This window comes from Onychostoma macrolepis, chromosome 04 (genome assembly GCF_012432095.1).
Source record: "Onychostoma macrolepis isolate SWU-2019 chromosome 04, ASM1243209v1, whole genome shotgun sequence".
Taxonomy (NCBI): Eukaryota; Metazoa; Chordata; class Actinopteri; order Cypriniformes; family Cyprinidae; genus Onychostoma; species Onychostoma macrolepis.
In genome coordinates this window covers 35,861,109-35,877,898 of record NC_081158.1, presented here as the reverse complement: position 1 = coordinate 35,877,898, position 16,790 = coordinate 35,861,109, and the positions used below count along the sequence as shown (strand labels likewise).

At 38.1% G+C, this 16,790-nt stretch overlaps 2 protein-coding genes across 2 annotated transcripts in view; one reads left to right on the top strand and one right to left on the bottom strand.

Annotated features, from left to right (window-relative positions):
- The first annotated feature begins 56 nt into the window (after positions 1-56).
- Positions 57-1,195, top strand: ost4 (oligosaccharyltransferase complex subunit 4 (non-catalytic)). Its single transcript, XM_058772187.1, has 3 exons — positions 57-64; positions 896-1,030; positions 1,106-1,195. Exon 2 carries the CDS (start codon positions 900-902, stop codon positions 1,011-1,013), a length of 114 nt encoding a protein of 37 aa, XP_058628170.1. The 5' UTR covers positions 57-64; positions 896-899; the 3' UTR covers positions 1,014-1,030; positions 1,106-1,195.
- A 46-nt stretch (positions 1,196-1,241) lies between these two features.
- agbl5 (AGBL carboxypeptidase 5) overlaps positions 1,242-16,790 on the bottom strand; it is a 26,377-nt gene continuing 10,828 nt past the window's right edge. Inside the window, 14 exon segments of the mRNA XM_058772171.1 lie at positions 1,242-2,252; positions 2,332-2,437; positions 3,149-3,279; positions 3,357-3,406; positions 5,818-5,858; positions 5,861-5,947; positions 8,694-8,852; positions 10,048-10,217; positions 10,959-11,285; positions 11,360-11,529; positions 12,544-13,045; positions 14,339-14,517; positions 15,050-15,227; positions 16,165-16,319. Coding sequence (XP_058628154.1) covers positions 2,237-2,252; positions 2,332-2,437; positions 3,149-3,279; positions 3,357-3,406; positions 5,818-5,858; positions 5,861-5,947; positions 8,694-8,852; positions 10,048-10,217; positions 10,959-11,285; positions 11,360-11,529; positions 12,544-13,045; positions 14,339-14,517; positions 15,050-15,227; positions 16,165-16,319 — 2,271 coding nt within the window. The 3' untranslated portion in view covers positions 1,242-2,236.

The window sequence follows — 16,790 nt, the reverse complement described above, 5'->3', positions numbered from 1 at the left end:
CTCACCGCAGTAGCAGCGTCTCGAGCAGATTCCTCATAAACATCACAAAAACAACACAATCAGCGTGAGTTATCCAGTAAATTACACTATTTCTTCTGAGTGCATCACTGTTATTAGATTCTCATGTCGTCGCATCACATCTGATCACGCTCTCGAGCGCATAAAAACTAGTGTTAGCGATTATGATCTTATGATGTGCTTTTAAATGCCTTACAACACCATTTAAACTTCATTGCGAATGAATGAGTATTTGAACTGCACTTTCAAGTCATTTACCTGATACTATGGTATTATTACATAACGTTACATTTATAATCAATATTGTGTAAAGCGCTATATGTGACCCTGGAGCACAAAACCAGTCATAAGGGTAAATATTTTTAAAATTGAGGTTTATACATCATCTGAAAGCTGAATAAATAATCTCTCCATTGATGTATGGTTTGTTGGACAATATTTGTCTGAGATACAACTATTGTATTGTATTGTAAAATCTGGAATCTGAGAAAATCATCTTTAAAGTTGTTCAAATGAAGTTCTTAGCAATGCATATTACTAATCAAACATGAAGTTTTGATATTTACGGTAGGAAATTTACTAAATATCTTCATGGAACATGATCTTTACTTAATATCCTAATGATTTTTGTCATAAAAGAGAAATGTATAATTGTGACCCATACAATGTATTGTTGGCTATTGCTGCAGATATAGCTGCTGCTTATGACTGCTTCTGTGCTGCAGGGACACATATAAATAAAGGTGACTGACATGAAAACCTGACGCATGATGTTGTAGAGTGCCGTTGCGTGAGATTCCATGCTGTTACAGACACCTGAAGGTGGTTCGTTGCGGTACTGTGGTGTGAGTCTGAGCTGAAGTGTGCTGTTTTGCAGTGAGATGGTGACCGATGTGCAGCTGGCCATATTCGCCAACATGCTGGGCGTCTCGCTCTTCCTGCTGGTGGTTCTCTATCATTATGTGGCCGTGAACAACCCCAAAAAACTGGAGTGAGGCTGTGAGCGAGACAGGTGAGCGGACACACCGTATCCCATCAGCACCTGACCCGTCTCGTTACATGATAATCACTGCTGCTTCTCTTTCAGGATGACGGACCAAGAACCGGACGATCAGGCGGCCTGTAAATTTGCATTTTGTATGAAAATGATGTGAATAAATTGTCAGAGTGTGAGAGACTTTGTGTGCATGACGACTTCTTGTTAATAATCACACAGGACCGCGTTTCTTTCAGAAATACACATGGATGTTTATTGCTTTCTAACGGCACAAGCTTCACAGAGAAACGGCATTTAATTCAGCGTGAACGGACTCGGTCTGTGATAATGAGCACCACAATCCTTCCCTCATCACATGAGCCACACGTTTATTAAAAGGGTTCCTTTAAAATCACAATGCTCGTTTGTGGAGGTGCTGCTTTAGTGTAGTTGTGAGTAATAATGGGTCTGATGACCCGTTCTCCTGCTCATGTTGTGTCTGTAGGAATTAAACTGTTGCTCTTGTGTTTAATGGACAATGAAAGCAGCCACAGCACCGCTGAACACCACAAACCACATTTCACTTCATTAGACCGGTTCAGACAAACATGAAGATCTGCTGATCATGTGCTCGTCCCAGATCAGGATGAGTGTGTTTCTTCATCAGGTTTGTAGAAATGTGTCTCTGCATCAGTGTCTCAGCAATGGATGCTCTGCAGTGAATGGGTGCCGTCAGAATGAGAGTCTGATTAAAACATCACAGCACTCCAGTCCATCAGTTAACATCTGGAGAAGACAAAAGCTGAGACAAACCCAGCATTAAGGCGTTTATAACTAAAATACCATTGAGTCCATAATAACGCTTCCTCCAGTGAAGAAGTGTTCTGGTGTGAATCAGGAGAGAAATCTGCGTTTAAAACAGTCCAGAACAGCTCTAAACAAACATGTGGCTGGGTTTTGATGTGAGAGATTACAGAAGATGCACTTTTTCGTTATTATGGATTATTTGTTTCAGCTTTTGTCTTCTCCAGATGTTAACTGATGGACTGGAGTGCTGTGATGTTTTTATCAGCTCTCGTTCTGACGGCACCCATTCACTGCAGAGCATCCATCGCTGAGACACATTTCTCCAAACCTGATGCAGAAACACACTCCTCCTGATCTGGGACGAGCGCGTTCAGTGTTGGCTGATTTGCTCCTCTAACATGAGTGTGTGTAGATGAGCAGATCCGTTAGTGTTTCTCAGGTCTGCAGAGATCTGTTGAGATGAAAATCTTTAAGTATTTGAGCACTTGCACATGCAAACCTCACATTAAATGTGACCGGCAGGGTGTTACCTGTGTGTGTGTTCATCTGTCCGTCTGCTTGCGTCTCCAGAGCTCTGAGAGCTACAGGACGAGCTCTTCAGCAGACGCAGAGAAGAACTGTCTGTCCCAGAAACACCTAACAACAGCAGAACAGAACCTGAACAATCAAAACCACAAGCTGCAAAATGTGTGAACAGAACAGCAGATGTAACCCTGTAGAGCATGACGTGTGTGTTTTGTATCATATTTGATCATCAGGCTTTTATGGCTCATATAGTCTGATAGAGTGAAGAAAAAACAGCTCGATTTTATTCAAAGGCCAAGAATATGAATCTGCTGCAGATGCTGATATTTCTATGAGATTCTCCTGCTTGCAGTCGTTCTATCTCTCCAGTAATATGTCTCAGTAAGACAAAGAAAACATATAATGCAATGCTGATTGAGAGATATAGAAATAAAGCTCCTCAGAAGATGTGAGATGAAGATCATTCCTCCGCTGAGGAACAGTGAAAGTAAAGCTCCTCAGAAGATCCTGATGATCAGATTTGAGCCGCACTGGTTTTTCAAGTAAAGCTGAGCTGCTTCAGTCCAGTAAGAGTTCATCTGGAGACATGACTGCAGTTATTCTGACGCTTACTTGATCAAAATCAGTCGAGATTTGACACGAGAAGCAGCAGCTGAAGCTGGACGCTTCTACAATTACACTAAAAGAGCTTTTACTGGGTTAATAAAAAAAAAAGTATCAGTCAGATGACAAGTTTTACAAAACATTTTGATCATTTAGAGGCTTGAAATGTGTGTCTGAAACAGGATCCAGGCTCTATAGGGTTAAACGAGCATCTCTGACCCGCTAAGTGTTGCTTGATGCCGGGTTTGATGAGCGTCCAGGCTCTCAGGGTGTGTGTCTCGGGTCCGGTGGACTGAAGCTGAAGCTCTCTCCGCACCGGGATCCGGCTGGGCCGAGGCTGCAGCTCACATCTGAAAGAGACTCACAGACTCAGACCTGCATCACTGTCCTTCATCACACCTGTGTGCGGCTCAAACCCTGCCTTCACCTGCTGTACACCACAGACGTCAACACATCCAGAGACTCCCGCAGCGGCTCCTGCAAACACAGGCCCAATGCTGTTCAAACATGTGTCCCTGCAGCACAGAAGCAGTCATAAGCAGCACAGGTATATTTGTAGCAAGAGCCAACAATACATTGTATGGGTCACAATTATCCATTTTTCTTTTATGCCAAAAATCATTAGGATATTAAGATCATGTTCCATGAAGATATTTTGTAAATATCTTACCGTAAATATATCAAAACTTCATTTTTGATTATTGATATGCATTAAGAACTTCATTTGGACAACTTTAAAGGCGATTTTTTCAATATTTAGATTTTTTTTGGCACTGATTTTCAAGTAGTTGTACAGTTGAGGTCAAAAGTTTACATCCCCGTTTCAGAATCTGCAAAATGTTAATTATTTGACCAAAACAAGAGGGATCATACAAAATGCATGTTATTGTTTATTTAGTACTGACCTGAATGAGATATTTCACATAAAAGATGTTCACATACAGTCCACAAAAGATAATAGTTGAATGTATAAAAATGACCCGGTTCAAAAGTTTACATCCCCTTGATTCGTAATACTGTGTTGTTACCTGAATGATCCACAGCTGTGTGTTTTTGTTTAGTGATAGTTGTTCATGAGTCCCTTGTTTGTCCTGAACAGTTAAACTTCCTGCTGTTCTTCAGAAAAATCCTTCAGCTCCCACAAATTCTTTGGTTTTCCAGCATTTTTGTGTATTTGAACGCTTTCCAACAATGAATGATTTTGAGATGCATCTTTTCACACTGAGGACAACTGAGGGACTCGTATGCAGCTATTACAGAAGGTTCAAACGCTCACTGATGCTCCAGAAGGAGAAACCATGCATTTAGAGCCGGGGGGTGAAAACTTTTGAACGGAATTGTAGCTGTGGTAGTGAGACACCAATAATTTTCTCCGCTGTTCTCACAATCCGGCTGAGATTGTGTCTCTCCTCTGCTGTACAGCTTCCAAACCAGGACGAGATACAATAAGTCAGCAGACTCTCTACTGTCCCTCTATAAAACAACGTCATGGCTGTGATGGGAAGTTCCACCTTCTTCAGCCTGCGAAGAAAATGAAGGCGTTGTTGTGCCTTCTTGATCACAGCTGAGGTGTTATCTTTGGTAATCAGCTTGTCCGTCAGATGGATCCCCAAGAACTTGGTGCTTTGGACCCTCTCCACCTCGGAGCTGTTTATAGTCAAAGGGAGATGGTGATGTTGCCCAGCTCTCCTGAAATCTATGACCATCTCTTTTGTCTTATTGGTGTTGAGGGCCAGATTGTGCGTTGTGCACCAAGCTGTGAGTTTCTCCACCTCTTTCCTATATGCCAATTCATCATTATCAGTAATAAGGCCGACAACAGTGGTATCGTCTGCGAACTTTTATAGCTGCGAATAGTTGAATGTATAAAAATGACCCGGTTCAAAAGTTTACATCCCCTTGATTCGTAATACTGTGTTGTTACCTGAATAATCCACAGCTATGTTTTTTGTTTAGTGATAGTTGTTCATGAGTCCCTTGTTTGTCCTGAACAGTTAAACTTCCTGCTGTTCTTCAGAAAAATCCTTCAGCTCCCACAAATTCTTTGGTTTTCCAGCATTTTTGTGTATTTGAACGCTTTCCAACAATGAATGATTTTGAGATACATCTTTTCACACTGAGGACGACTGAGGGACTCGTATGCAGCTATTACAGAAGGTTCAAACGCTCACTGATGCTCCAGAAGGAGAAACCATGCATTTAGAGCCGGGGGGTGAAAACTTTTGAACGGAATGGAGCTGTGTACATTTTTCTTATTTTGCCTAAATATCATGTTTTTTTCATTTAGTACTGTCCTTCAGAAGTTACAGAAGATACTTACATGTTTCCCAGAAGACAAAATAAGTTCAATTTACCCTGATCATCAAATTCAAAAGTTTTCACCCCCTGGCTCTTAATGCATGGTTAACAGCAGGAAGTTTAACTGTTCAGGACAAACAAGGGACTCATGAACAACTACAACTAAACTCAAAACACAAAAACACAGCTGTGGATCATTCAGGGAACAACACAGTATTAAGAATCAAGGGGATGTAAACTTTTGAACGGGGTAATTTTTTATAAATTCAACTATTATTCTCTCTTGTGGACTATATGTGAACATCTTTTATGTGAAATATCTTATTCAGGTCAGTACTAAATAAACAATAACATGCATTTTGTATGATCCCTCTTATTTTGGTAAAATAATGAACATTTTACAGATTCTGCAAGGTGTATGTAAACTTTTGACCTCAACTGCATCTCAGCCAAATATTGTCCAATCCTAACAAACCATACATCAATGGAAGGCTTATCTATTCAGCTTTCAGATGATGTATACATCTCAGTTTCAAAAAATGGACCCGTATGACTGGTTTTGTGCTCCAGGGTCACACATGTGTCTCTACCTGTGACAGCAGCGCCGTCCTCTGCTGGGGGGGGTGAGAGGGGCGGGGCCTCTATCGGACTTGCCCCGCCCACCACACATTTGAATCTCTTTGATCTGTCCGTCTGGGCGGAGCTCAGGGCAGCTGCTGCCTAGGCAACAAGACAGACAGACAGTCGATTATAAACATGCCGTGGTAACCATGGCAACAGTGGAAGGAGCCGATTTGTTTGTGTGATGTCACAACAGAGTGGAATTGTAAAGAAAGGTCAAAGGTCACAGAAGCAGTTCAAACAGGATGTTTATTAGAGAAAAGTCAGTTCGGATGATTCTAGTGTCACACAAGATACATTTAATAATGAGCACAGCGTCATGTGGTTTACAGGAGACGCGCGTGATTGGCTGCTGATATACATTCAGAGACAGACGGGACGAGAAAACCACCAGCTTAATGAGATGTGGAGAGGACAGGAAGTGACATACACAAACACACGATCACGCTATATTAGCACACGTTACACACGGCTCTGCTAAGCTCGTTTTAAACCGTCTGTAAGATGAGTGAACAGCTGTGAGTTTGTACCGATGTGCTTTACGTCTGTAGGTTTGACATTTGCTGAAGGAATTCTGGGATTTCAAGCAGCTTCGTGTGCAAAAAACCCAGCTGCGTTTCGCTCGTCACTGATGTTACACATTACCAGCAACATCTGCAACGCCACACACACACACACTCTCTCTCTCTCTCACACACACACACACACACACACACACACACACTCTCCCACACACACACACACACACACTCTCTCTCTCACACACACACACTCTCTCTCTCACACACACACTCTCTCTCACACACACACACACACTCTCTCTCTCTCACACACACACACACACACACACACTCTCTCTCTCACACACACACACCTCTCTCACACACACACACACACACACACACTCTCTCTCACAGAAACACACACACACACACACACACACTCTCTCTCTCACAGAAACACACACACACACACACACACTCACACACACACTCTCTCTCTCACACACACACACTCTCTCTCTCTCACACACACACACACACACACTCTCTCTCACACACACACACCTCTCTCTCATACACACACACACACACACACTCTCTCACAGAAACACACACACACACACACACACACACACACACACTCTCTCTCTCTCTCTCACACACACACACACTCACATGAGAAATGCCACATTTCACCCCAAACATCAAAAGAAATATGAGATTATATAGAAATTATATAGAAATAAAAAAACAAAATTACAAAAAAAATAACAAATTATTCAGATAAAAAAAAAAAATCAAAACCAGAAAATTAAACATTTCAATAAGTGCAACAAATAATACCATAATAAATACTTTGCAATTTAATACAATATATCATTATTTTGCATTTCAGGAAAAAAACATTTCTGAGGGGAAAAGGTGCTTTACTGTCATGAAAATAATGTCAAAATCTTCAATAGACCTAAAAATAAAATCTAATTTCTAATTTGTTTTCTTTTGGTTTTGATGTGAAATATGATGCAGACACATTCTCGTGAGATTGACCCACGCATCCACACAGATCCAGATCCAGCAGAAGCCACAGAGTCAGAATAAAGATCACACAAACACACATCAGACGGTGGAGAGAGTACAACACACACACACACACTGCGCCATTCTCATGATCTAGATTCACTCTTAACACAAGAAACGAGAAAAGTGCGGCGTGATCAAACACAGACGTCATCTTTCATCAGCTTCTGAAACGTGACGTCACATCCTGATTAGTGTCGTCAGATTCTTACTAGTGTCTGATTTCTTCAGCTTTCTCAAGAATCATCATATTTCAACCCAAACGCAGAATGTTTTGTGACATTTTCATGACAATCATCTTATTACTGTAATACAAATCCACCAAAAATAAATAAATAAATCCATCTAAAATAAAAGAAAATATCAGGTTTGATTCTCTTTATGCAAAATAACAAAAACTAGTGGATTATGCAAAAATAAAATGCATTTTTAGTAATGAAAATTTGAGATTTAAATGATTAATTGCCATAGAAATAATGCAAAATAAATCTCAGAAAAAACAGGTTTCGTTCTTTTTATGCAAAATAACAAAACTAGTGAATGATGAAAAGAAAAAAAATATCAGAGGGTGTAAAATCCAGCATAAAAAATAAGAAAATATCAGGTTTTATTTTCTTTCTGCAAAATAACTAGTGACATTTTTTTTTTACATTTAACATTTTTAGCAATGAAAAATTGGGGGTTAAATGCATTTGTCTAGAGAATAATGTAAAAAAAATTTCATAAAAATATTCATTTTCTTTATGAAAAACAAAGAAACAAAGCTAGTGAATTATGAAAAACTATTTAACAGTAATTGTTTTAATTATTTAAAAAAAATAACAAAATGCATACAAAATCATTTAATTCTCATTTTGGGTTGAAATATGCTGTGTTTTCATGAGATTCACTTATAATTGTGTGCAATCTGAGCTCATATTCAATGAATGCAGAATCTAAGGCCTCAATATCACCAGATGTAGTCAGAATAAATAAAATCTCTTGTTTTTAAATAACGTCTCTAATAATCTTTACAGGTGCTTCATGGGAAAAAAACGCAGAGGATGTAAAATACAACTTAAAAAAATCAGAATAAAAAGAACACACACACACACACACACACTCATACACAGACACACACACACACACTCTCATACACACACACGCACAGGCAGTGAGGGGCTGTCACTGTGGCGCGGGCCCCGGGGCCGGCCTGCTGTCGCTGAGGTAGGCCTGCAGGGAGGGCAGGATCTGAGCCAGGCTCGGCGGCTGCAGCGAGTACAGACCTGCCATACTGATGGAGCAGGGGCCCGGGGCCCCCGAGGACGAGGAGGACGAGGAAGAGGAGGTCGGAGAGAGAGGGGGCCGCGTGGGGGCCGGGGCCAGGGCCAGAGAGAGCCGCTGCTGCTGCTGATGAGGACGCCGCTTCTCCTGCGCTTTACTCTCTACAAAACACAGACACACACTCAGCTTCAGACCCAGACCCCGAGAAGACAACACAGCAGCGCTGATCACACAATAAACACAGATCATTCATCTCACAACTCTGAGTTCACATCTCAGAATCTATTAGGAATAGTGTTGTTGTTATTATTAACTAAAACTATTCAAACTCAAGTAAGAATAAAGCTGATGTGTGACCCTGCAGCACAGAAGCAGTCATAAGCAGCAGCTATATCTGCAGCAATAGACAACAATACATTGTATGGGTCACAATTATACATTTCTCTTTTATGCCAAAAATCATTAGATATTAAGTAAAGATCATGTTCCATGAAGATATTTAGTAAACTTAATACCTATCAACATTTTTGATTAGTAATATGCATCGCTAAGAACTTCATTTGAACAACTTTAAAGATGATTTTCTCAATATTTAGATTTTTTTGCTCCCTCAGATTCCAGATTTTCAAATAGTTGTATCTCAGACAAATATTGTCCAACAAACCATACATCAATGGAGAGATTATTTATTCAGATGATGTATAAATCCCAATTTCACAAAATTGACCCTTGTGACTGGTTTTGTGCTCCAGGGTCACAAATAAAGTATAAATATTCTAAATATTAGATGAAAAACTTCAAAGAAAATTAGAAATGTTGTCTTGGCAACTAATTGAAATAAAATAAAAATAATTCAAAACTATATATATATATATATATATAAACTAATAACAATGGCAAAAGCACATATCAAAATGACATTGAATAACCAATTACATTTACAACATTCCAAATAACTAATTAAATAACCTAAAAACTTTAAAAAGTTAAACTAAATAAATAAATATATAATAAAAATGATGACCATATGAAGAGTTAATTTGCAAAAACAGATAACTGTTTTTCTTTTTAAATGATCAAAAATCATGTTTTTTATTATGTTATGTTTTATTGTGTTCACTTAGCTGTATTTTTTAGTTATTTTTTACCTAATAAAAATAATCCAACTGCAGTTTGATTGAGATTAATTGTAATGCACAATGAAAAAACACTGATTTTTGAAAATTGTTAAAAACTGAGTTATCTGTTTTTGCAAATGAACTCAAATAACAGCAGGTTTGTTAAACACTGCACTGAACACAGACTGAGTTACTGTTCCCCAGGTGTGCATTCATCAGAAACACCATCCACTCTGACCTCTGACGGGCCCCAGGCTCCGGTGTGAGGGCCGCTGTGCGGAGGGGCTGCAGCCGAAGGTGAAGCTGGGAGAAGTCTTGAGCTGAGGAGACGTCTGCCGGCTCCCGGGAGCAGATGCGTTACTGCGGGGCCGGTTCAGAGCGTTCTCTGAGGCAGACGTGCTCAGACTTCTGACAAAACACAACACAGCAGACAAAAGCAGTGCATTAATACATGCGGCTTATATGGCTGGAAAAATAAGGTGAAACCCTGTGCTGGAAGATACACAACTGCAAAGGGATAATAAAAAAAAAAAAAAAACACGTAACAAAATTTAACAACCCCTCCCCCCCCCCCCCTCACACACAAAAACAATTATTAATGTTCAATGAACACATGAGAACACCAAATTTAAATAAATAAATAAATAAATAATCACACTTCAATTCCAGAAGACAAAAAAACATTTAAATGAAATGATAAAACTGAAAATATTTGAAATAAATTATTTTATTTAAAAAGTAAAAAAAAAAGTAAAATAACTGATTACATTTGAAACATTTAAAATAACCAAGTAAATGTATAAAATTTGAAATAATAAACTAAATTTAAAACATTTAAAATAACCGAATCTGAAATATTTAAAATAACTGATTACAATTAAAACATTTAAAATAACAATTAAAGTTAAAACATTAAAAAAAACAGATTGAATTTAAAACATTACGAATAATTGATTAAATGTATAAAATTACATTTTACATGTAACCGATTACAATTTGAAACATTTAAAATAAGCGATCGAATTTTAAATATTTAAAATAACTGATCAAATCAGTTAAAACGTTTAAAAGAGCCAATTAAATGCCATTGATTACATGAACAACACCTCACACAGCTGACTGAAGTGTCTGCTGGCTGTGATGTCTTACGTGGGTTTGGGCGGGCTGCTGGTTTTGGCCGGGTTCCTGCGGGTGTTGGAGGCGAGGCTCTTGCTGTTCCTCACGTGTTTGAGGATGGAGGCGCGCAGGTTCACCAGGCTGCTGTGTTCGGACAGAACCAGCCTCGGCCAGGGGTTACTCTCCTCCATGTCCAGCGCTGCCACGGCCACCGCTCGCCCCACCTGCTCGTACACCTGCGGCGTGTATTTGGGTGGGAAAGTGGGCGGCGGCGGGGGCGTGGCTCGCCCGTTATCGTGACAGGCGGGCGGGATGCTGTTCACCGAGCGGCCCGTGTTGTAGTTGCACTCCAGTGTGTAGCTGAAGACAGAAAACACACACACGTCACAGTGGTTTAATACGGGCCGGTTCTGGTTCTGGTTCTGGATCAGTACCTGTGGATCAGGCCGATGGCTTTGTGAATGGCCACACGCCCGCTGCCCTCTTTCGACTGGCCGTCACGTTTGTCACGAGCGTACATGTTCTTCTCGGAGAAATTACAGCCCAGGAAATCAAAATGAGCACAGTTTAACGAGATCAGCTTCGGATACAACATGTTCTCCACCTGCAAAACACAGAAATGATTAACTGTGTGACACTTAAAATAACCCATTCATGGTATAACATTTAAAATAACTGATAAAATGTGTAACATTTAAAATAACGATTAAATCTGAAACATTTAAAATAACGATTAAATCTGAAACATTTAAAATAACCGAAATATTTAAACACTTAAAATAACAATTAAATTTGAAACATTTAAAATAACCGATAAAATTTGAATTAATTTAAAATAACTGTAAAATTTGAAACATTTAAAGTAATCGATAAAATTTGAAACACTTAAAATAACCGATCAAATCTGGAATATTTAAAATAACCGATAAACCTTTTAACATTTAAAATAAGGATTAATTTTCAAAATTTTAAATAACCATTGAGATTTGAAACATTTAAAATAACGATTAAATCTGAAACATTTAAAATAACCGAAAAATTTGAAACATTTAAAGTAATCGATAAAATTTGAAACATTTCAAATAACAATTAAATCTGAAACATTTCAAATAACCGATAAAAATTCTTAAAATTTAAAATAACAATTAAATTTCAAAATTTTAAATAACCGATGAAATTTGAAACATTTAAAATAACTGATAAAATTTGAAACATTTAAAGTAATCTATAAAATTTGAAACATTTAAAATAACCAAAAAATTAGAAAAAATTTAATCATTTCAAATAACAATTAAATTTGAAACATTTAAAATATCCGCTAAAATGTGAAACATTAAAAATAACCACTAAAATGTGAAATTTAAAATAACGATAAAATTTGAAACATTTAAAATAATGATTAAATCTGAAACATTTAAAATAACCAATTAAAGGTATAACTGATTTACATTTAAAACATGTCAAATAAGTGATTAAATGTAAAACATTTAAAACGATTAAATTTAATTGTTTAACAATTAATAAATATGTTTTTTGAAATGCTAGAAAAATAAAGTTAAAATGTCATCTGTCACACTGATGTGTGTCATTCTGGCGTCTCACACACACACACACACACCTGCTGACTCTCGTCGGGCAGGTTGTTGCCGTACATGAAGCATCCTCTTTTGGAGGCGTGTCCGTGCAGGTCTACATAATAGGCCACACCGCTCTCCTGGGGCGGGATCTCCTCGGAGGGGGTGGGGTTTGTCACACCCGGCGCGTCGCCTCTGCTGGGCGTGGATTCGTTCTCATCGCAGGGCCCCGCCTCCCTCTCGACTCCGCCCTTCTCCCAGCTCTCCTCCAGCTGCATGGGGATCTCAGAGAGGTCAAGGGTCGGCCCCTCCCCTCGTTCCGCCTCATTGCGCAGGTTGAGACAGCGCTCCAGTTCAGTGGGCGTGGTCACAGGAGGGGTGGTGTTTGATTGGTTGGAGGTTTTGAGGGCGGAGGGCGTGCTGTTGCAGAGACGATTGTGTATGTGGTGGTACAGCAGCAGAGATTTGGCGCCGTAGATGGACGGATGCAGATCTGGACTCGGGTTCACATACTGTCTGTTCAGATTCACGCCGCGCGAGTCCGTCCTACACACACACACACACACACACACACACACTTGAATTTAACTCTTTCCCCGCCAAACATGTTATTTCCTAGGTTTCTGTGTTCTCGCTGTTATACGCTAGGGGGCGCTATTATGCATCTAGAATGAGTCTAGAATCACTCGATCAAAAACACAGACGAGGAAGACACAGAAACCAGAGATCTCATATGTAAGCATATGCGTATGAAAATAATGCGATCATCAACACTAACAGCATATAAATGAAAACTGCTTAAAGTTACAGAGTGAAATGTGGATCCAGAAAGTGTGAAGCTTTGGGATACTGATGGAAGCCATCTACTGCATCTTTGCTTTGATAATATTACTGAATATGATCCAGATGTAGTATTTGACAAAAATGTGATTTTCTCAGCTTTTTGCTCAAAATGTTGCTTTTTTTATGAAACCTACCAACATTCAAGTGTTGATAAAAAACAATGCTTGGAGCTAGAATAAAACTTTTTGTTTGTTTGAAAGTAGAGGGTCTGATCTTAATTTTGAGGTATTTCATGTTCAGATATTCATACAACAACATTTTCTGGCGGCCATGAAATATTAGTGAAAATCATCAAAAACGCTGGCGGGGAAAGATTTAAAACATTTCAAATAACTCATGAAATAAAAAAGTAAAATAAACTATTCAATTTAAAATAACGGATTAAATTTTAAACACTTAAAATAACTGATTAATATTAAAACTTAAAATAGGTGATTACATTTAAAACACTTAAAATAAATGATTAAACTTTAAACAGTACAAAATAAATGATTAAATTTTAATAACATATACATTAATTGATTTAATATAAAACATTTAACTTATAAAAGTATAACATTTAAAATAACTGATTACATTTAAAACATAAATAAATGATTAAATGTAAAATAAATGGCTAAATGTTTAAAACATTTAAAATAACTCACATTAAATGTAAAATATTTAAAATAACTGAATAAATTTAAAAGATTTAAAATAACTGATTACATTTAAAACAGTTAAATTAATTTATTACATAAAATCATCAAGTAAATTGAAATAAAAAAACAAAAAAATCAAAACCAATCAATTCAAATCATTAAAAATGATTGATTAAATGTAAAAAAAATAATAATTTAACAAATTTTTTAAATAAATTTATAAATTGTTTATAAACGTGTTTTATATGGCTAAAGCAATACGCCAGGTTTGCAAAGAGCTGAAATGACAACTGAACAAAATAAAAAAACAAGTAAATGAACGCAGGACTGAAAGAGCTCCCAGGTGACCTCTGACCTGTAGTGACCCCTGACGACCCCGTCGGGGTTCAGCATGGGGATGAGTTTGAAGACGAACATCCTGCGGAGCGTCTGAGCGCGAGGGTCGTCCGGACTCAAGATGAAGTTCAGGAAACCGTTAAAAACGAAACTGGACGGCGTCTCACCGGGATGAACACGACTGCTCAGAAAAAACACCTGAACGCACGAGAGAACACACACACACACACACACACACACACACACATTAGCTATGTTTTCATCCACCTATTTTTATGTGCATTTTGGGATCTCGCATTAAAAAAACGCTGGATGGAAACGTCAAAATGCGCTTAAATTCTAAAAATTTAAGTAGGATAAATTTCTTATCCGGTAAGAAAATGTGCATAAACTACAATGAAAACACTTGTACCGAAAAAACTCCTTAATGTGCATCAAAAAGACGCGTGACTTTGCGATGCGCATAAAACTGGACTAATCAACAGACCGATCTCATTTCACAGCATCTGAGATGCTAGTTTTGTCATTCTATAACGCTTGAGCAAAGTCTCGTCAAAGTGCTTCGTTATAATTAACTCCCAGAACTGCGTTTCCAAACAGCAGGCTCCGAAAATATTGCTCTCTTCAACTCACTGGATGGAAACGGTGCTTTAGTTCAAAATGTTTTATGCGACATTCCAATTTTGCACATAAGTTTAATTGGGAACACTGAGCTAATGAGGTCTGATACCCGTTTGCCGCTGAAGCAGTGCGGTCGAGGCGTGCCGAGGTCAGGGAAGAGTCGCTCCAGCCGCGGTTCTCTCTCCTCCAGCAGACCGTGACACGACGAAACCGTGATCAGATCCACCCTGTGACCGTCCAGAGAGTAACACAGCAGCTCACGGTGATAGTAGATGCTCTCCAGCGGACTGCAGACCAGAAAAACCCCGTCACAAAATCAAACTACAAACCGCACCGTTTCACTGCAGGACGACGTCACAGGACGGAGGCTTTTAAGAAATATGAGCAATGTGAGAAATGTGTTCAAAATACATTCATGTATAAAAACTGGAGGAAAAACTAAATATGCAATAAAGTGCTTAACATTTAAAAAAAAATTAAATAATGAAAAATGTGCAATAAAATATAATAGTTAATTTAACACTTGCCAAACGTACATTAAAATATATAGTGAATATGTAACATTTCCACAAAAAAAAAAAAAACAACATTACAAAACATGCAATATATAATATTTATTTAACATTTAAACATCAAAATGTGCATTAAAGGTGCATTAAAATACATAGTGTATATTTAATGCTTCAAAAAAAAAAAAAAACCTAAATGTGCAATAAAATATATAGTGTTTATTTAATATTAATAATGCAAAATGTACAATATAATATGTAGTGTATATTAAACATTTAAAAATAAAATGTAATGCAAATGTGAAAAATATTCGTTTTATATTTATAATGTATTTTAGTTTTTAGCATTTAATTTTTAGCAATGTTTATAGTGTATAATTATAAAGCATACTATCTAGTATAGTATAAAGTAGAAGTATATAATGTATATTTAACATTTCAAAAAATAATAATACAAAATATGCCATTCAATATATAGTGCATATTCACATTTTAAATGAAAATAATGCAAAACATACAATATGTGCTGTCTATTAAACATATGAAAATAAACTATAATGCAAATATGAAAAATATTTATAGTTCTTAGCATTTAAAAAATTGCGATATTTGAATACAGTACAGTATAAAGTAAAAGTGTATAGTGTATATTTAACATTTCAAAAAATGAATAATGCAAACTGTGCAATGAAATGTGTAGTGTTTATTAGCGCACCTGTGTGCGGCGCTCAGGAGCCTGTGGTCCAGCTGCAGCATCATATCCTGACACTCGGTGTACGAGAACGGATAACAGAAGGAGAAGTACGTGATGACGCCGCGCACCTCCAGCAGACGATGAACAAACGACAGGATGAACTGACTGTCCGACATCTGCAGACACACACACACACACACACATAGAGACAAACACACAGAGAGAGAGAGAGAACACACACACACACACACACACACACACACACACACACAGATACACACACACACACACACACACAGAGACAAACACACAGAGAGAGAGAGAGAGAGAACACACACACACACACACACACACACACACACACACACACACACACACACACACACACACAGAGACAAACACACAGAGAGAGAGAGAGACAAACACACACACACACACACACACACACACACACACACACAGACAGAGATACACACACACACACACACACACACACAGAGATACACACACACAGAGAGATACACACACACACACACACACACACACAGAGATACACACACACACACACAGAGATACACACACACACACACACACACACAGAGATACACACACACACACACACACACACACACACACAGAGATACACA